At 40.5% G+C, this 22008-nt stretch overlaps 1 protein-coding gene across 6 annotated transcripts in view; it reads right to left on the reverse strand.

Annotated features, from left to right (window-relative positions):
• Nucleotides 1-14353, reverse strand: part of LOC131228496 (uncharacterized) — a 72658-nt gene extending 58305 nt beyond the window's left edge. For all 6 annotated transcript variants that reach the window (XR_009162983.1, XR_009162985.1, XR_009162984.1 and 3 more), the window contains exons 1-2: nucleotides 14197-14353; nucleotides 14033-14115 (exon numbers count right to left, since the gene is read on the reverse strand). Coding sequence is in view for 1 of the 6 variants with exons in the window: in XM_058224176.1 (XP_058080159.1) it covers nucleotides 14033-14115; nucleotides 14197-14280 (167 nt within the window). In the remaining 5 variants the exon portion in view is untranslated. The remainder of the gene's footprint in view (nucleotides 1-14032; nucleotides 14116-14196) is intronic.
• Nucleotides 14354-22008: the final 7655 nt, after the last annotated feature.

Here is a 22008-nt window from a genome sequence, read left to right on the forward strand (position 1 = left end):
CTCATCTCTCTTACAATTTTAGGATCTAATACCACTTTCCGAACATTACAGGAAATAGAAACTAGGTTGCATGTCAATAGCCATTTGTAGTTTTTCATAGGATTTTTAGAGTAGAAGTGGTCATGGATTTACCAATGTGGGGCAAAATGGGGGTGTTTAGGGATTCTTACAACTGACAAGACTTTAACAGCTAAGTTAGGAATGTAGCTGTGCTGTGTTAGGACTGTTTTAGATGAAAAGAAAATAGAATCTTTGGAATTGGTTTTTTTAATTAATTAAATTGATACAGAAGTATGATATTTATAGGCTTCTTGAGTCTACTTAGGAAGATTCTAGAAATTTTCTCAAGCATATCAAGAGAGATCTTGAAGAACTTCTCAAGCCCATCTAAAAGATTTTCAAAGATTATGAGAAGACCTTCATAAGTACACAAAGAATGCCCTTATCGAATTACACCACTATTTCTCAATGCTCCCTCTCAAACTGTAAGAACGAAGGCTACTTTCTAGTGATGACCATTTGAAGGAAGCTGCGTAGTACAAATATCAGTCAACTACTGAGAAGAAGGAACAAAAATAATGCGAATATTCCCTGGAGCAACTTGCACAAAATGATGGTCAATTTTCATGCATTTGTGCATGCATGAAATACTGGTTTTGCCACGATATAAATAGCACTAACATTATCACAACAAAGAATTGAAGGCCGGGCAATGAAATATGAAGATCCTAAAGCAGATATTGTAGCCGATTGCAGTTGTAGATGACGTAGCAATCAACTAGAGTGTGAAACAATTGGTTGTTTCTTGGCACATTATGGGAGAAGAGTGCACCCAAGAAATACATAGTAGCTAGAAGCAGATAGTCGGTCAACAAGTGATCCATCCTAGTCAACATCGAAGTATGCAGGTAAGAAAAGAGAGAAACTTGAGCTAATGTGAAGAACATGAGAAAGATTACCTTCATACACCAAAGAACGCACTTTACAAGATTGAAATAGGACGTAGTAGGAGTCTAGGACGATGCATAAACTGACACGTTAAATTCACAACATAACTCAAGCCAAGTAAGATAGACATACTATAAATCCCCAACCATGCCGATACACAGGTCAAGGAGAAGAAAGAGAAGGCTTAAAGGTAAGAGCAATAGTAGTAGTGAGAGGTTTGCAATCAACCATGTCAGTGTTAGATAGATTATCCTAAAATATTTCGATACAACAAAGCTCAAGTCATGAGATCGCATGAAGAGCGGGCCTTGTCAATCCCAACATCTTAGGTCCCACATGAGGATTTGATGACTCATTTGGAACCAAGTTTCCTGACCTTATCTCATTTCCCCTTATTTTAGTGTTTCTCATCTAATTAATTAGTTATGAGATTAACTTGGACTTTAAGCAGAAGATCGTCTAGAATTTGAGCTTTAATAAGACTTGAAGTTAACCCCTCTTAAATCTATTGGTATGTGTAATTTGGATACTTCGCTACGGTTAACGAATTGATTATTTCTTCTACGAATTTGAGATTATCTTCGCTAGTTTTCAAACAAGCACGCCAAAGCTTGATGTCTAGGTCCTACTGAGCCACATAGGCCTTTCTGTTGATTGGGTGTCACTAATGTTGTCAAATGGCATATATAATCCCATGCGACCTAGGAGGGCTACGCCCATGCAATCACATAATCACATATGTGGTCGCACGACCACTTGAACTTTTTTATTATTATTATTTAAAAGAAAAAAAAATTGAAAAATAAAGGGAAAATGGAAAATTTTATGAAAAATATGTAAAGATACTAAAAGCGTAGGGAATTATTTTTTATTGTTTTATTACCAATTTCATTATATTTATCATATTTATTACATCTATTAGGCGATTAGACGTTAACAACTTGTAAGTCGAGTAACAAGTACTCAAATAAATACATATACTAAAAATTTTGGGGAAAAAAACAACATAGAAATTTTATTGATGTAGCAAATACATTGTACAAATTCAAAATTTTAAAATTTTAATTAATGTAGAAATATATTATACAAATTCAAACTTTAAATTTAAAATAGGTAATACACATTGATCCCTAATCCATTGTGGCACATCTCCACCATCATTGGCATCATCATCATCATCAAAGTCATCTCCTTCTTCAATGCATACTTCCTTTTCTTACATTTCTTTGTCATTAGTTCCCACTAGGAGAGACTTCTAGGCTTGTAACTTCAAAGAGTCACCTTGATTCTTGAAACTTAAAAGAGTGAGACCCTTCTTCTCAACCATGTAGACTTATAGTCTTGGATAGAATGAGGGGAACTTTACCACCAAATTCCTCAAGAATTGATATTTTACCAAATAATGGTTGGATGATTAGAAATCACAAGGAGGTGTTTTTCTAGGGAGGAAATTACAAGAATGCCCTCATTTAATTATTTTTTTCTTTAAAACTAGTGAAAATTGAGACTTATGGGGCCCACGTGGCATGTGTATAATGTCCATGCCATCCAACATATGTACCCAACCGTAATGATCGTACGAACCAAAAGTCAAGTAGATCAAAGCATCAGATGGGCTACATTTGAATTTGGATGTTTTGAATGGTGTCTATTATTTTTATGGACAGGCCCACCTTATGATTGGATCAGCCTTTTTTTTGTTTGCCTAATAATTATGTTGGTGTGCATCTTTTGGATAGGTGGGGTGTCAGGCATGCTATGTGGGCTCCACTATTCTGAATTCTCCACTTCATAAAGGAAAATTAAATAAGGGTAGTAATATAATTTCTACTTTGAAAGAGCATCATGCAGGAATATCAATTCCGAAGGCACTGTTACATAAATCCAAATTGTAGAAGAATTTTGCGGTAAAAATCCATACAATGAGAGAAAAAGAGTAAGAGATCTGAGAGAGAATGAGGGCATTAGAGTAAGAGAGTAAGAGAGTTAAGAGAAATTGAGAGAATGAGTACTAGAGGGGGGAGAGGGAGAGATCTAAGAGAGAATGAGAGCATTAGAGCAAGAGAGTTAAGAGAGATTGAGAGAATGAGTACTGGGGGAGAGAGAGAGAGAGAGAGAGAGAGAGAGAGAGAGAGAGTTAAGAGTATATATTTGTATTACAGAGAGAGAGAGAGAGTGGCGCAGCCGGCTGATGGGAAGGATCCGCCAAAACATAGGCACCTTCAATCTTAAGCACAAGAATAGAATCAAATAAAAGAGAACAACTCAAGAGATTTGTTTCAATTTCCATATCCTCCATACTACTCGTCTCAAACCCTTATATAGGCTTTTAAGACGTACATACAAGGAAAAATATAATGTCAGTGACAATCAATGACTTATTACAAATATGGAAAAGAGATTAAAGAGATAAGAATGCATTAAAAACATTTGACTACTGGATTATTCTTAGCTAGCGTATTGATTTTGCTAGCTAACTATCTAAATAGGTTATCTGCCTAAATAAGATGCTTGGGTCTCCTTATTGATGGGCTAACTATTGGGCTTGGATTTAATGGTCATGGGCCTGACCCATGGATCGTGGATCAGATTAGCCTACATCAGTCCTCCCTCGCTTGAAAGAACTTGACTCCGGTGAGTTAATGGCTTGATATTGCTTATAGATATCAGGATTCATACACTGGAAGTCAGTAGCTATGATCCATGTGGCATCGGAGAGAGGTCGTCCTTGCCAACGGACAAGAAACTTCTGGTAACCACCTTGGTGCGTGGAGACAATCTGATCATTGAGAACATCAACGATCGTATCGGTAGGTGGCAAAACAGTCAAAAGTGTGATGGCTTGTTCTTCACTACCATTGTTAGAATGATGCCCATGATAGATGGAAAGATCTTCCACATTAAAAGTTAGGGTTGACAAGTAAATTTAGTGGGAGATCTAAAACATAAGCATTGGCACTGATCTTCTTTATGATTTTGAATGGTCTCGCATTACGAGGATGGAGCTTCCTTGAGGTGCCGAGAGGCAACTGTTCAGGATGAATATGCGCCATAACCATGTCACCTTCCGCAAATTCAACAAAACGACATCTCATATCTGCATGATGCATATAACTCTCATTACTTAAGGCGATATTGTGTCGAACTTCATCATACACTTGTTGCAGATGGTGGATGAAGTCATCAGCTTTTGCGCTTGGTCTTGACTCCACAAGTAAAGCAAACAAATCAACTAGGAGACGCGGCATGTACCAATTACTGCCTCAAAAGGTGACATTCATGTGGACCTGTTGATTGAGTTATTATAAGCAAATTCAGCCATTGGTATTATTAGGTCCCATGTAGCTATGTGATTGAGGACAAGACACCATAGTAACTTGCCCAAGCTACAGTTGACCACTTTTGTCTAACCATCGGTCAAAGGGTGGTAAGCACTAGAGAACTTAAGCTTAGTTTTCGTCGCTACCAAAGAGTTTTCCAGAAATAACTCATGAACTTAGTATCATGATCAGACACAATTGTCTTTGGAAGCCCAAAAAGATGAACAACCTCTCGAAAGAATAATTGAGCAATCTTGAGAGCATCTGTAGTATTCGAGCATGGTATGAAATGAGCCATTTTTTAAAATCGATCAACAACCACAAATACTTAATCAGCTTTCCGAGCAGTCTTTGGCAATCCCAGAACGAAGTCCATGCTGAGATCTTCCCATGGAGCATGTAGGATCGAAAATGGTTGATACAATCCACTGCTTTTCTTTTGACCCTTAGCGAGCTGACAAACCCTGCAAAACTAGCAAATCTTAGCAACATCTGATTTTATACGAGGCCAAAAGTATCTATCTCCAACAAGAGCTAAGGTCTGTCTTATCATGACCCAAGTGTCCACTACACCCACCGGCGTGCAACTCTCTCACAACATACTCACGGATGGATGTACTGGGTAGGCAAAGTTGCATTCTTTGGAACAAATAGCCATCATGAATGCTAAAATGTGGGTGTCTTGCATGCTCTCCACTTAGAACGACGGTAAAAATACGCCCAAAATCCTTGTCGTCAATGTACTCATGCCGTATCTCTTCGAATCCCAGAATAGTGACCGCCATCGATGACAATAAATGTGTGAGACGGCTTAATGCATTACCAACCTGATTGCCCTTGCCAGTCTTGTGACGAATGACAAAAGAAAACTCCTAAAGGTAAGCGCTCCACTTAACACGACGAGCACTCATCTTCTACTAGGAATTTAAGTACTTGAGAGCTTCATGATCTGAGTACAGGACAAACTCTTTGCCAACCAAATAGTGACGCCAATGCCGCAAAGTTTGAACAACAGCATAAAACTCCAAGTCATAAGTGGAGTGTCGCTACTTCGCATCAAAGAGCTTTGCGCTGAAGAAAACTATTGGATGGCCCTCCTGACTGAGAACTCCACCAATACCGACATTAGAGGCGTCACAAGTCACCTCAAATACCTTCTCAAAGTCCGGAAGGCGCAAGACTGGAGCTTCGATCATCTTACATTTGATCCTATCAAACGCTTGTGTTGCTGCACTTGTCCATCGAAACTCCCTTTGTTTCATACAATTGGTGATTAGAGCCATGGTGCTGCTGAAGTTCCACACAAAACGTCTGTAAAATGTAGCGAGGCCATGAAAACTGCGGACTTCAGAGATAGTGGTAGGTGTCAGCCAATCAACTATGGCTTTCACCTTGGCGGGGTCCACCTCTACACCTTGCTACAAGACCATGTACCATAAGAAAACCACCAATGCACTCATGAAGGTACACTTTTTTAAGTTGATATAAAAGTGCTCGCGACGAAGGACTCTGAAGATAAGACATAGGTGATTGAGGTGCTCATTTCTTGATGTACTATAGATAATAATGTCATCGAAATAGACAATGATAAACTTACCATTAAAAGGGCGCAGCAAATGCATCATGACACGCATGAAATTGCTAGGCGCGTTTGTGAGACAGAATGGCATAACTAGCCACTCGTAGAGGTCGTCTTTTGTCTTAAATGTCATCTTCCATTCATCACTAGGTCGGATGCGAATCTAGTGGTATCCACTACGAAGATCAATTTTGGAAAAGACGCTAGCACCTAGCATCAAGTCTAGCATATCATCAAGCCAAGGAACGGGGAAACGGTACTTCACTGTGATTTTATTAATAGCTCGGCTGTCTACACATGCGGCAACTTCCATCCTTCTTGGGAGTAAGGAGGGTTGACATCGCACATGGGCTTAGGCTCTCTCGAATGTAGCCCTTTTTAAGCAACTCATTAACCTGACACTTCAACTCGGCGTGCTAGACAAGACTCATCCGGTATGCCGGTAGGATGGGTAAGGATGCTCCAGGAACCAAATCTATAGTGTGCACTACTGAATATCTCGCAATGGAGGAAACTCCTCAAGCAGATCATTGGGGGTCAAATCTTGGAAGTCATGCAGCATAGATTTGACTTCGTCAGGAATAGGCTCATCCTAGTCAATAATAGGCTCTTGCACTTGTTTTGTAACTAGAGCAAACATTACGCCTTTTTTCCTTACTCTCTTCTTCAAACTTCCGCATGGTGAGAAAATAGGAGTTTGAGAGAGCAGCCGATGTCGATGATGAAGGCATACACGAAGGAGGTGACGTAGGTTACAACGGGTGAAGAAGGATACGATGACCTCACTATAGGAAAGTAAGCATGTTAGCTTCACCGTCACTTTGTACCTTTAGGTCAAAGAGCAAAAGTCGACTGAGAAGGATGTGCAAGACATTCATCGGAATTATGTCACACCAAATATCATCCTCATATATGCCAATTTTAAATGATACCAAACACCTTCGAGTCACAGGGATGGTAGTGTCGTCGACCCACGCAACCTTAAATGGTTTTGGATGCCTTTCAGTTGGCAACTTGAGCTTATCAATCACCTCTTGAGATACAATATTCATTGCACCGCCGCCATAAATGATCATATTACATAACCTGCCCTGGAATTTTACCCACGTATGGAAAAAGTGGTCCATCGCCAGTCTCCCTCTCCCTCAATGGTGGTAAGGAGGCGGCGTATGATAAGAGTAGGGCCTTCATTCCCAGCTTCAACTGCAGCTTTAGCAAAATGGTCATCTAGCTGTGATGCAGGTTCTACATAAGGTTGCTCCATCCCGATGTGCTCATCGTAATACTCATGGTCGTTCGGGTAGTAGGGATCCTCCTCATTACCACAGTAATGGAGGTTCCTAACTTGTGGACACTCATTAAAAAAGTGCCCCATCTGTCCGCAACGATAACAATCAACACCCCACCGCTCTCTTCTAAGGGAAGGATTAGGATTAAGACCTCGCCCCCTGGTGTCATGTCCTGGCACCGATGATTGCTTTTGGTATGAATTATGTAGCGGAGGATGTTGCAAAGGTTGAGGTTGCCTTATAAGAGGATCTTGCATTTGTGAGCGTGGTTGAAAAGGGTGGAGAGGTGGACGGTAGCCCTTTGGTGGAGTTCGATTGAAATGCGGATTTGAACCCCTTCTCACAGAAGGTTCCCCAACCGGAGAACCAAAACGTCGGAGAGTATGCTGTTGCAGCTCCTATTCAACTCGTCAAGCCTTCCAATGAACATCATCAACTGACTCAAAATCATACATGACCATCTCGCGCTGGATCTCTTGCCATAACTTGCCTTATAACGGTTGGCTGTTACGCGGTCTATCTCTACAAGCTTACAATGGACAGAAAGCTCATTAACTTTTTGTTGTAGCCATCCACCGATAAAGTTTCTTGTTTGAACGCAAGGAGCTCCTGGAGAAGAGTATCCATGTAATCTAAAGGCAAATACTTACTTTCCAAGTTCTCCTTCATGTCAGTCCACCTGGTAATAGCAAGACAACCCATGATGAGATTGTTGTTGTCAATGCTTCGCCACCAAATTCTTACTGAGCTCTTCAACTTGACCTTAACAAAGGCCACTCGTTGGGCATCATCCATGTCGTACCATGTAAAATAATCTTCCAGCATTGTAATACAACCGACAAAAGTCTTTGCATCAAGACGACCAGTGAAGTCTCGAACTTCAACCCATACTTTCTTAGTAATATCATCTTTCTTGGGCGCTTCCATCGCAGTGTCATGAGCTCTTTCTGCAACGAGTCGTTGCATGAAGACATAAACGGACTCCTGAGGACCCGTACCATTTTGATTCACCGAAGGTTCTGGTTGGAGCCCTTGTTGTGGATTTGGACCACCATTAGGATCTCTAATAGGATCAGGTTGCTCACCATGTTGTTCTCCACGTAGTTGGTTAACAACGATTTCCAGATTGGCTACCATTGCAAATAGTTCAGTGATGCAATTGTCTCGTTGTTGATCGGTAAGTCTCCCTCGATATATGTTACCACTAGAAGTAGACATCGTGACGTTGGAAAGTAATGGACAGAATACGACTGATTTCTTCTTGTTGGAATATGGCTGATTTTCGGGATTTTTTTTAATGGGTGAACTAGGGTGATTTTTTGGGTTTTAATGGGTTAGGCTAGGGCTGATTTTTTGGGTTTTAATGGGTTAGGCTAGGGCTGATTTTGGGGTTTTAATGGGTTGGAATGGTGCTGATTTTGGGGGTTGATGGCCAGAAACAAATTTGGCAGAGTCTACACTTGTAAATTGGACTTTTGGGTTTTGTAAAAGAAAGAAAAAAGGTGAATGGGGGTAGGATTACTGGATGCAATGAAATAAATAAATGAGATTAGGCAGAATTTTATGATCAAAGAACCTGGAAACAATAATAGTGAGATTGTTGTTACTCCAGAACTTCAACCTAACTGTTAGAACCTGCTATAATACCAAACTGGCGTAGCCGGCTGATGAAAAGGATCTGCTTAAATGTAGGCACCTTCAATCTTAAGCACGAGAACACAAACAAATAGAAGAAAACAACTCAAGAGATTTGTTTCAATTTTCAAATCTTCCGTACTACTTGTCTCAGGCCATTATATAGGCTTTCGAGACGTACATACAAGGAAAAACATAATGTCATCGACAATCAATGACTTATTACAAATATGGAAAAAAGATTAAAGAGATAAGAATACATTAAAAATATTTGACTACTGGATTATTCTTAGTTATTTGATTGATTTCGTTAGCTAACTACCTAAATAAGAGGCTTAACAAGCCAACTATTGGGCTTAGATTTAATGGCCCTGGGCCTGACCCATGGATCGTGGCCCAGATTAGCCTGCATCAGAGAGAGAGTGCTAGTTAAGAGAATATATATTTGTATTACAGAGAGAGAGAGAGAGAGAGAGAGAGAGAGAGAGAGAGAGAGAGAGCAATAAAGTATGGAAAATTGAGTTGAGGGTTGTCTATTTATAGGCAAAAAGAGAGAGAAATGGAAGAAAAATATTTACGTCCCAAAGGTCATAAATCTGACAGCTTAGACATTATGCCATTGCATATTGAGCATAAAATGGCATATTCGCATGATTTATGTGGTGGCATAATTGCAAAATCATGCTTATGTAGTCACAAACTTCTCTATATGACCGCATAAAACCCAACGGTCTAAAAACCACATATACCACTATGGCATATGCGGCCCATCCTTCCAAAATGGCATATGCGATCACATATGACAACACTAGGTGTCACTATTTGCTAAGACACTCGTGAGGTTGCGTACCCAACTATTTCATGTTAATGCTATTGGAGTTCCAACATCATTGTGGTTTCAAGCACGTCGACAACTCAACCCATCGAAGCCCACATCCTTTGGTATCAAAGAAGTACGATCTCAGCGTCGTTCACCGCAACCAACTCTCCACCCTTATCAACCATCACATCAACCTCAAACCTTTGTCCACAGCCCATCAACTTCCTAGTCAATCTACAACTCTTTCAAAAAAATTACAACAATTGTCTACCATCCTCACGCCCACTAACCCAACCACCTTTGCCAGACCTCTGCCTACACTTCCCTTGCAAACCACTATCTCCAAACCCACCCAAAACCCCTTCTTCATCCATCTGTTAGGATTGACCAACGTCCAAAAATCAGCATAAACCATCTCTATAACTTAAATAAATCAAATCGCCCATCATTGTTGCCTGCACAGCAACTGCACACCACCATCATCATATGGAAACCCCTTGTCCAACAGCAAAAAACTGATAGCCCACCCCATCCCTATCTTCAACTGCAAACCCTTTACAGCCACCATCATCATCCCTACAATTTGCTCGAAAACACATTCTTAGCCCACACTTAGTCCAACCACCACCACAACCTCTGTCAGAATCTACCAACACATGTGATCGTCTTTCCCCTTTGCAAATCCATCCATTGTTGTCTCTACAACTGGCCATTGCACAACCAACATCATCCTCTTCAACTATTAAGCAATGTCTTTGCCATTACCGACAACTACCATCAGAGAAACCCATTGGATCCGGTATCCCTCAACACCAAATCAATACCAATCCAATTGACATGTGGATCACCATCAGCAGTCACACATTTTCAACTTGGTCGTTTAACGCAAGACGGGGTATCATCATCACTACCAATTCTTGAACCTACCAACAGATTCAACATCGATATCTTAATCTTCTCTAGCCACTGCCTCGCAATGCCTCCACTACTGGACCCCTCTCTGTTGAATGGGTCTGATGGACCCGGCGTCCATCCACATCAACTCCTCTGCTTCGGTACTCTATCAGCGGGGCGTCCTCCTCTGGTACACTCTAAAGGGTGCACCACTGATGTCCGCATCAGGCACTAATGGAAATGCCATTTTGGTCATCTAAGTATTGTTTTTTTTTTTTTTCCTTTTTTGGTTAGAAGATAAACTTTCAATTCCACCAAGCGTCCAATGAAACACATAAAAGAATCCAACATAAGAGTATTTACAAGCCACCAAAGGGGAACTCTCCTTCATTCTCGATAATTAGACATATCCAACGAGGCCAAAATGTCGGCCGCAACATTTGCTTCTCTGAAAACATCTCTCGCTAAGTTCATGAAGCAGTAAGCAACAGTTTTGGATCATCCCCCTCATTCTCCAACACAGCTCCTCCTAATAACAAAGAGAATTTACCATGAGATGAGAGTCACCTTCAACATGTAAGCTTTGTTTTCCTAGATTCCTCACAAGCTTGAGGCCGAGTGGTAGGGCCATACACTCAACAACATTTGTGGAGAAATTGTATACCTTTGGCAGCATAGGCAACTACAAATAGACCATGATGACCTCTAACTAATCCACTCACTTGAATCGATACAACTATGTTTGTGGAGGCATCAAAATAAGTCTATAAGAGAACTTGGTTGAGGCAGATCCCATTTAACATGGATACATCTTGTCAACTTAAGTGTAAGCCGAGAATCTTGATTCCACGTCTAGAGCCTATATCAGCCGTGCCTTGAATATGCCTTTGCAACCTCGATACATACATACATACATTTATATATAGGTTCCTGACTAGCTCTGGGTTGTATCTTTTACCATTGAAGATGGACTTATTTATGGTCATCCAGCTACCTCATAAAGTGTAGGGATAGATGGCCTTCCAAATAGATAGAATGTGACCCTTTCCCACCTTTTGGTTCCATCATAGAAATGCATCCCGTACCAAGGATAGCTAATCTAAGAGGATCGAGAAGAAGTGAGCCCAATGTTGCCAAATTTGTTTTGGGAAAACTAGCATTCTAAGAATAGGTGGTGCCCATTTGATGCATTCTATCTACAGAAAATTACACAATTTGATTGATCAATGATCTGTCTCTGGATTAGTTTATCCTGCGCCAAGGTCGAGTTGCATATGCATATCCAAAGGAAGAAACTTTGGACTGGCTGGAAATTTCCACATAGATCCCAAATGCCAGCATCTGATTCTGGATGAACCCCATCCTCCTCTAAGAGTAGCATATAAGCCAAATTACTTAAGAAAATGTTGTTCGAGGATCTAGCCTAGATCCTCGAGTCATTAGCTCTTCTCAAGTCAACAGGTGTTTGGAGGATCTAGTTCACAAGTAGTTCAGCCATCTATCCCTTATCACCAAGGTCTTCCATGTGATTCTCTGCTCATCTATTAGCTCACTAACTGTTATCAAGGGGTCCTTATTGGTGTTGCTAAGAGTGGGGTATTGGTTCAAGAGTTGGGGTCACATTGCCCATCAGCCAAAGGCTAGTAGAGTGGTCGTTGCCAAAATACGCCAAGTCATTTTGGACATGCGTACCTGTGACGAGAATATTTCTCCATACGGCAGATGCTTTGGCACTGGCCTTTACTTCCCAAAAGGATTGGTTTTGGAGATATTTGGCCCTAATGATGTTCCCCCATAGACAATCCTCCTCATTTGCAATTCAGCACCTTAGCTTCATGATAAAGGCAAGGCCGCAAGGTTGAATTTTTGAAGCAATCGTATCCCTAGTCCTCCCATTCCAATTGGAAGGTAGACCTGGTTCTAGTTAATGAGGTGTTTGGTTGTTCTTGTATGAGCCGAATTCTGCATGAGATCCTGCTCAAGCTTCTCCATTTCAGCTAAGAATTTTTGAGGGGAGTCTAGATGTTGACACTAGGTGCATTGGGATACCAGAAAGAGCATACTTCATTAATGTGAGACGACCCTTAGAGGAAAGGGTGCTACTGGCTTTCCATCCCGCAATTTTTTTAGTGAATTTTTGCACCACTGGCATGTAATCCATTCATGAAAGTCTTACCTCACAATAGGGGATCCCAGGTGATGTAGGGTTCCACTGGCTCTAGGAATTTTAAATGCACTACTAATGGATCGAGATTCTTTGTGGAGTGTTCCTCAAGAAATAAACCAAAAACTTGGAAATGTTTATTGTTTGCCTACATCCCGATAATAATTAGCCATGATGTATATTGTGTTTCTGGAGGACAAAAGTTTGGAGAGGAGAAATACATCATCTGCAAATAGGTGGGAGATCATTGGCCTATTCTTTGTGGATCATAGAAAGCTATACAAGCCTAATTCTGATAGCCTGGTTATTATATCGATATAGCTTCTACCAAGGTACTAAAAAAATGGTTACGTAATGGCCGTTACATAATAGTAACAGTGGGAACCATTGTGTGTTATGGGGCTGTAACGGTTGTTAAGGAAATAATGGGCCCCTAACAGCCTATTACAAACCGATACAGCTTTTTTTTTTAAATGGCCGTAACAGCCATTGTGGCCTGTATTGCAACAGTAATTACGGTGGCTGTTATGGCCATCATTACTGTTATTGAATACCTTGCCTTCAACGCATAAGATGAACAGGTATGAGGACAACATGTCTCCTTGTTAGAGAACCTTCATGTGAATATAGTTTCGGAAGGAGAACCACAAATTAGGATCGAGAGGGTAGGCGTGGTTACGCATTCATTGATCAATTCTATCTGTTTTTCCAAGAAGTCGAATTCTTTTACGACTTCCATAAGGAATGGGCCACTCAATACAATCATAGGCTTTCTCAATGTCAAGCTTAAGGTGCGTGAACATATGTTTGCCTCTTTTCATCGACATGGAGTGGAAAAGTTCCCCTGCAATCGGTATGCTGCCATGGATTTTACAGCCCGGTACAACGCTACTGGAAGTGGTGATACTAGCTTGGTTAGCAGGTCCACATCTACAAAAGATTACCTCAAAGAGAAAAGAAGACGAAAAACAAAAAACACATTTTAAAAAAGAAGGAACCTCATCTCTTCACTGTATCTACTGGTTTTCAATTCTTCCAATCAGGGCCGTAGTTCAGTAATTCAGAAAGTTGGTCTGTTGCTACCCACCATGAATTGCCTACACCACAAAAAACCTCAGGGAAATCTGTAAGCTTTAGCTTTGTGGCTCTTAGATAGACGGTTGGGAAGAGAAATACAACGACGATCCAAATTCAACTATAAAAAAAAAAAAATGCAAGATTGGTTGCTGGTATCTTCCAATATGAAAATTTTTGGTAAGACATGGTCAATCCACCTAGGGCTGCAACAGACCAATGGTCTGGATTGCTGGACCATGGGCCCTACTTGTCAGAATTGAAAACAGGCATAGACGGCGCAAAGACACTGGGCCACGAAAAGAGAACCTGCGTTTCCAATCGATCTGGTCTTTGCAGCGGGCGCATACACCGGTTATCTGTGAGTATGGTCGAAGCCTTCCTCCAACTTCCTACAGCCGATACAATAACCGTATCGTAACGTATCGGATCCAGAACGAAAAGTAGAAAGAAAGCGAAAAACAGAGAAATACCGTTTCGTTTATCTTGTGGCCAGCGTTGGGTTTCCAAGCGTACTGGTTTTGGTGTTTCGGAGGGCCGCGACGATTCGATGACATTTCGTCTGATGGAAAGGAACGGATGCAGAGAGGGTTTTGGGGAGAGAGGCGCGAACGCCGCTTTCCTACAAACTCATGTTATAGACGTTCAACATAAAGCTCGGTAGGGCCCACCAAGGAAAGGGACTACTCGACTCGTCCGACTCGATCAGAACCGAACCGACGGGAACCGAATGGCTGAGCCGGTTTGGGTCGAGTAGCCTTAGCCTGATCCGACTCGCCTGAAACTCAATCCGGTCATAATCGACCCGATCAGAAACCCGACTCGACTCAGGTTGTCAGGCATGATATATATATAACAAAAAACTAAAAAAACAAAAACATATCCTTCTCTCTACCCTACCGTCCATGCTCGCCCCTGACTAAAATCTCCGATCCGAAGACCCATCCTGTCCGGCAGGCAGTAGCAACCCTCCTCTCTCTCTCTCTCTCTCTCTCTCTCTCTCTCTCTCATATTTCGAGCACAGGCCCTGGCATGTGAGAGCCACTCGATCAATTGATTCAACAGTCCACACACTCGATTCAGAGGTAATTTTTAAGGTTTCTTTTTTACATATTAACTGTTATTTTGGTTGTGCGGGATCAAGTGCAGCCTGGGCTCATTGTGGTGCGTCTAAGTTGGCTCAAGTGCAGTCGGGCTCGCTGTGGTGTGTCTGGGCTGACTCGAGTATAGCCGAGCTAAAACCTAACCCTAATCCCTGATCCCTAAACACTAAAACCTAACCCTAATTCTAAACCCTGATCCATAATCCATAATCCCTATACCTAAACCCTAAACACTAAAACCTAATCCCTAAAATCTAAACCCTAACCCTGAACCCTAATCCCTAAACCTAAACCCTAAACCTAAAACCTAACCCTAACCCTAACCTTAAACCCTAAACCCTAAAATTAAATCCTAAACCCTAAAGGCCTAAACCCTAAACCCTAAACCCTAAACCCTAAATCCTAATCCTAATCCTAAACCCTAAGACCTAAACTGCTAAACCTAATCCCTAAACCCTAAATCCTAAATTGCTAATATGTTTCATTTATTTGAATTAAACAATTAGTGGTTTGTTAATATGAAATATGAATTACATTGCTTATTGGCTATCATATTATTGTGCATTAAATAGTTAGCTTAGTATGTATGGATTACATTGCTTTTTTCTTAGCTTATTATGGTGCATTAGATAGTTAGCTTAATATGCATGGATTACATTACTTTTTGCTTAGCTTGTTATGGTGCATTAGATAGCTTAATATGTATAGATTACATTACTTTTTGCTTAGCTTATTATTGTAAGGTAGATAATTAGTTACTCATTTGAGGAAACATAGACATAGTGTGTTTTTGGTAGCATAGAAATCTTTCAAATTGTCCCATTTTGTACAATTTAAGGTTAAATAGATAGTATGCTTTCATATAACTTATTTAAATGTTCATGTCTGATCTGTACTCCATCTCCCCATTTCTCTCTGTATATGTTTATTCATTTGCATTTTTCATGTCAAATATCTTCACATTACTTAGATATTTGACATCGGAATGTAATGAAAGATCAACTTATCTGGAGGGACATGGGGAGATGCTGTCGAAGTTTTGGCATGGCCATTTAAATGGAAATATGAAAGTATTACAATCTAACCTTAGATGTGTGATTAATTTAGGGTTTAGTATAAACCTTTAAGGCATTAGAGTGTTAATACAAATTTGATTTAATATCTTTCAATTAGTAGATGGCTAGTGAAGAAATTTCCAATACCCCCAACGGTTCGTCAGTCACATAGCCGATGATCTTGAATGATGAAGGATTAAGTCTAGAAGACGAAGAGGTGCCCATTGATATTAGTACATCACAGTTACAGATTATAGAAAAAGTTTTTTTTTTTAAAGATCGGTAGTGTGGGAAGATTTTAAAGAAGTAACCTTAAAAAACAGCACAATGAAGATACAATGCAAGTATCGTAAGGCTCGATATGCTAAACAAGTAGATGTGTCGACTACGACTTTGAAAAGACACATTTTGAAGTGTCATAAAAAAATGAGAAGCTATACCTCAGGGCAACAAATACTTTCATTTATCTAATTTTTAGTGGGTCCATTGCAAGGTACATTGTTCATCTATAAGTATAATAGAGACCAGGTGAATGAGTTGATGGCCATATTTATTATTGTTAATAAAAGACCATTTCAGATGGTAAAGAGTCATTCTTTTGTCAAATTAGCCAGAGGCCTTATCCCCATATACGAAAAGGTCTCCCATACAACAATAAAGAGAGTGTGCATGAAGATGTATGTAAGGAGAAGCTCAAGTTAAAAGGACAGTTGAAATCTATTTCCCAAATCAGGCTGACATCAGATTTATGGACGACATTCAATCAATGAAAGGGGTATATGTAACTAACTACCCACCACATTGATGCCTAATGGGGGATATGCAAAAGAGTTATAAACCTCCGTTATCTTGCGCCTCTTCACACTGGATTGATGATTTTAGACTGCATCTACAAATCTCTTGTGGAGTAGGGCATTGGGAATAAACTCTCCTTAATAACTTTAGACAATGCCTCTATAAACAATAGCGTGATAATGAATTTGTGAAACCAGTCTAGGGCCATCGGTGACTTGTATTTTGGTGAAAAATATTTTCATGTTATGTGTTGTGCCCACATCCTAAACTTGATTGTACAAGATTGGCTTAAAAGAATTGAACCAACTATCGAAAACATAAGAGAGAATGTGAAGTACATATGGGGGTCACCTTCACGATTAAATACGTAGAATGAGATCGTGAAACGGTTGAATTTGTCATCTCAGATAACGATGAAGCTAAATGTCATGACACATTGGAATTTAACTTACGAAATATTAGATCAAGGATAGCTTTCAGACATGCATTCTCTCACTATATGGAGCGTGATAGTGCATATTAGCGGTTGCCTTGTGATGATGATTAGACAATAGTTAAAGCAGTTTACAAGTTCCTTTTGCTTTTTTACGACACAACGAAGAAATTTTTATGAAGAAAGTATCCAACAACAAATATATTTTTACTATAACTTTGAAGAGTGAAAGATATTTTGTACAGAAGTTGTAGTAGATCAGACTTTTTATAATTAATAATTATGGGTATGTAGTTAAAGTTTGATAAGTATTGGTTTGAGTGCAGTCAAGTAATGGTTGTTGTAGTCATTTTTTATCCTTGATACAAGATATCCATGGTCATATTCATCTTTAATAGGTTGTATGGTGAGAAGAGTGTCACTGAGGTCGATAAGATTCGTGATGCAGTTGATGATTTGTGCAATTTATATGTACAAACTTTGGGCACCGCAAAATTAATATTGTAGCCACAGGTCTGACTCTTAAAGTGGGTTCTAGTTCTAGCGTTGATGAACAAAGAAACAATATCAATGATTCCATGTCTCTTATGGCACAGGTTAAGACTCATATGCAGACAACCAAAACAAAACTTGATCACTATCTCAAGGAGCCACTTGTAAAGTACAAAGGACACGAATTTGATGTTTTAGACTAGTGGAAGTCGAAAGCTCGTGATTCACAGTATCATGTGCTCTCATTAATGGTACAAGACATATTATCAATTCCAATTTCAACCATGGCGTTAGAATCTGCTTTTACTATGAGGAGTAGAGTCGTGAACAAGTATCGAAACTCACTTACACCGAAATCAGTTGAAGTGCTCATTCATACACAGGATTGGCTGCATCCAATCTGGGTGAAAGAAAACTCTATTGATGAGGAGTTCGAGGAAGACGAGAGTGATAAGTAAGATGAGACAGTACTTGCATCAATTGCATAAAGCATGATAAGACACTACCTTCTATTTCTTTTACATTTGCTTACAACAAGATTTTGATAATTATTTTTTATGGACTTAAATTGTAATATTTGATGCGTGGATGGATATTTTTCTCTTTATTTCAAAATACACACTTATAGATATGTCATCGAAAGATGATCTAGCGATAAATATTTGGGATTATAAAGCCTAAGTCTACTTCTAAGATCGAAAGATAAAGTTGTAATGTAAGTTATGTGAAAAATAATTTGTAAACAAACCATAATGATTAAAATTATATTTGGCTTATTGAGGAGGAGACATTACCCCATGTAACAAAGCTCCTCAAGAAGTCTGAGATTTATTTTGAACCATTCTCGACTTGAATACAAAGACTTTCTCCATTGTCATGCCCTAAACTCGGAAACTGGGTTCATAAAATTCCCGATCACCGAATTCGGTGCCGACAGCCTCTGTAATACCCCATTCTCGGCTCCCAGTGTCCATACGCCAGATTCCGATCCTAGGATCCTATAAGGAGGATTTTTCAATGTACATTTACTCATAATAAGCATAACCACAAGTTTACCCAAATCATAAAGGCAACATCATCGTCACATATCTACTGATATAAACATTTGAATACAATGCTGAAAGGGAAATACATAAGTCAAAATCAAAACTCCAAAAGTTAGCTACATGCTCCAAGCTCCACGCTACTGCAACCTAACATCACCTGCACACATCTATCGTGCATAAGCTTATAAAAAGCTTAGAGGGTGGTGTAAGTGTGTGCACAAGGTAAGTGCCAAGTATTCAATACAATGTCATAATCATACAATATCGGAAATACTGGTAAGATCCTGAATCATACGATATTAGAGTAAGTGGAAATGCTGACAAGTCCATGAGTCAATCAATATCAAAATACGCAATACAGATTAACTATGCAAATAAGGAGTCATAAAGAGCCAAATATCAGATGCCGATAATACAATACAATCTATAATTCCTGATGAGTTCACGAATACCGTCAACCGTATTTAGACCATATAAATGCAAAAACACAGTGACCCAAAATGTTATATGCCACGGATGTAATGCAATATGCGGTGCGAATGGAATAACTATGCTGGAGTGTGAAGTTGGGATGATTGTACGTAGTATCACAGGCTATGGGGTCCATCACAAGGGACTTCTATCAAAATCAGTCCCATACCTAATTTGGATAGTCAGACTCAATGTGGTAAACTCGTGATCTCAAGTTAGTCGCGCGCCCTAACCAAAATCCTTACCATTGTGAAGGTACACGTAACAAATGGTTGCACACCACTAGCCCGAGTGGGTAGTGAATGAATGAATGAGTATGCAACTCTTACTCAATAAGTTCACATATCAGTACGGTTCATCTCTAGGATCATTACCGGGGTCTAGTACACTCTACACTAGCTTACCACCCTATCAAGCACACAACTAGGTAAGTGGAAGAGATCTCACAATCAGCCTGGCCAGTAGTCGGCCAATATCTACCTGATACGTCAATAGCGGACCCATTCATGAGTTAGTCAAACTCAGCCTAGCTATGCTTACTCCCTCAGGCGGGTAAGGCCACACCCCCTCCTAATCGACCACGGCATAGTGGGAGACCCGACCTACTGGTATACGGCCCTCATGCGCTCATATATATCCACTTAGTCTCGATGTTGGGGCGTCCTCTGGTACCAAGAGAGTTTAGAGACTTTCACTCAGGGCCATCTATAGTAGCCCGATACTAATAACAGATTTTTGGTGTCCCATTTGGCCATCTGCAATATGCCTATGGAGGCTACGACCCTGATGCCGCTAGGGCGTATAGTAATCACAACACACAATGCAAGGTATATGAGTCATACAATCCAGTCATGCATCAATCCTGCGCATACCGTGCTCTCATGTGAGACAATCTCCGCTTATCAGGGAGTCTCATAATAACCTACCCAATGACATATGCAATGGTCAACCACATCTCATAACAAACATACAGATGATGCGCATGGGCTTGTATCACGATGCTATGCTATCACATACTCATAATCGGTATCAATATCCGGCGTCAACAATCAACCTCGACAATATGGACATTTAACCAACATTGCCTCCAAGGTATGACCCACATAGAGCCTAACATATAGTGGACTCATGACCTCACATAAGGGTCAAATATGTAACACCATGGGCCTCACTCAAGACCTTAAGACACATCATGATGGGCCTTTCACATGGGTTTAACATACATCACAATGGGCTCCATCGACTGGCCCTCAAATACATCACAATATGCCTCATCACATAGGCCTCATATACATCACATTGGGCCTTAAACACGGGCTGAATACACATCACAATCGGAATCGGCCTTGATAATCGGCTTCAACAATCGAAATCGGAATCGACAATCGAAATCGGCCTTGACAATCAGAATCGGAATAGGCCTCAACAATCAGAATCGGTCTCGACAATCAGAATCAGAATTGGCATTGACAATTGGAATCGAAATCGACCTCGATAATCAGAATCGGCCTCAACATTTGGAATCGGAATCGACCTCGACAATCGGAATCAGAATCGATAATTGGACTCGATAATCAGAATCGGCCTCAACAATCGACCTCGACAATCAGAATCAACATTGATAATCGGCCTTGACAATCGGAATTGGAATCGACAATTGAAATCAGCCTCGATAATCGGAATTGGAATCGGCCTCAATAATCGGAATAGAAATCAGCCTCGACAATTGGAATCGAAATTAGCCTCGAGAAATCAGAATCGGAATTGGCCTCAACATTTGGAATCAGAATTGACCTCGACAATCAGAATCAAAATCGATAATTGACCTTGACAATTGGAATCGGAATCGGCCTCAATAATCGGCCTTTACAATCGGAATCGGCCTCGATAATCAGCCTCGACAATCGGAATCGGAATCAACCTCAACAATCGAAATCGAAATCGGCCTCGATAATCAGAATCAAAATCGGCCTCGATAATCGGAATCGGCCTCGACAATCAGAATCGGCCTCGATAATAAGAATTAGAATCAGCCTCAACATTCGGAATCAGAATCGTCCTTGATAATCGGAATCAAAATCGATAATTGGCCTCGACAATCAGAATCAGCCTTAACAATAGGAATTGGAATCGGCCTTGATAATCGAAATCGGCCTTAATAATCGGAATCGGAATCGGAATCGGCCTCGACAATCGGAATCGGAATCGGCTTCAACATTCAGAATCAGAATCGGCCTCAACATTCGGAATCAGAATCGGCCTTGATAATCGGAATCAAAATCGATAATTGGCCTTGACAATCAGAATCGGCCTCAACAATAGGAATTGGAATCGGCCTTGATAATGGAAATCGGCCTTAATAATCGGAATAGGCCTCGATAATCGGAATCGGAATCAGAATCGGCCTAACAAAGCCTAAGGGAAGGTTACAATGTGGACATCCAACCATTATCGCTCATCAATGTGGACATTTAATCATCATTGCTCCCAAGGAGTGGCCCACATAGAGCCAAACATTTCGTAGGCCCATGGCCTCATACAAGGACCTAATACACATCACTATGGGTCTCACTCATGGGCCAAATACTCATCACAGTGGGCCTCGGCACATGGGCCATGATTACATCACATTGGGCCTCGTCATAAGAGCCTCACATACATTACAATGGGCTGCAATACATGGATCTCATATACACAACAGGTGGGCCCTGCTCATGGGCCTCAAATACATAACATGTGGGCCCTACACATGGGCTTAATACACATCATGATGGGCCCCATCACATGAGCCTTGAATACAACTCAATGGGCCACGCCAAAAAGGGCCATAATTACACAACAGGTGGGCCCTACACATGGGCCTAATATACATAACAGGTGGACCCTGCAC

The sequence above is a fragment of the Magnolia sinica genome, chromosome 16 (assembly GCF_029962835.1).
Source record: "Magnolia sinica isolate HGM2019 chromosome 16, MsV1, whole genome shotgun sequence".
NCBI classification, from domain to species: Eukaryota; Viridiplantae; Streptophyta; class Magnoliopsida; order Magnoliales; family Magnoliaceae; genus Magnolia; species Magnolia sinica.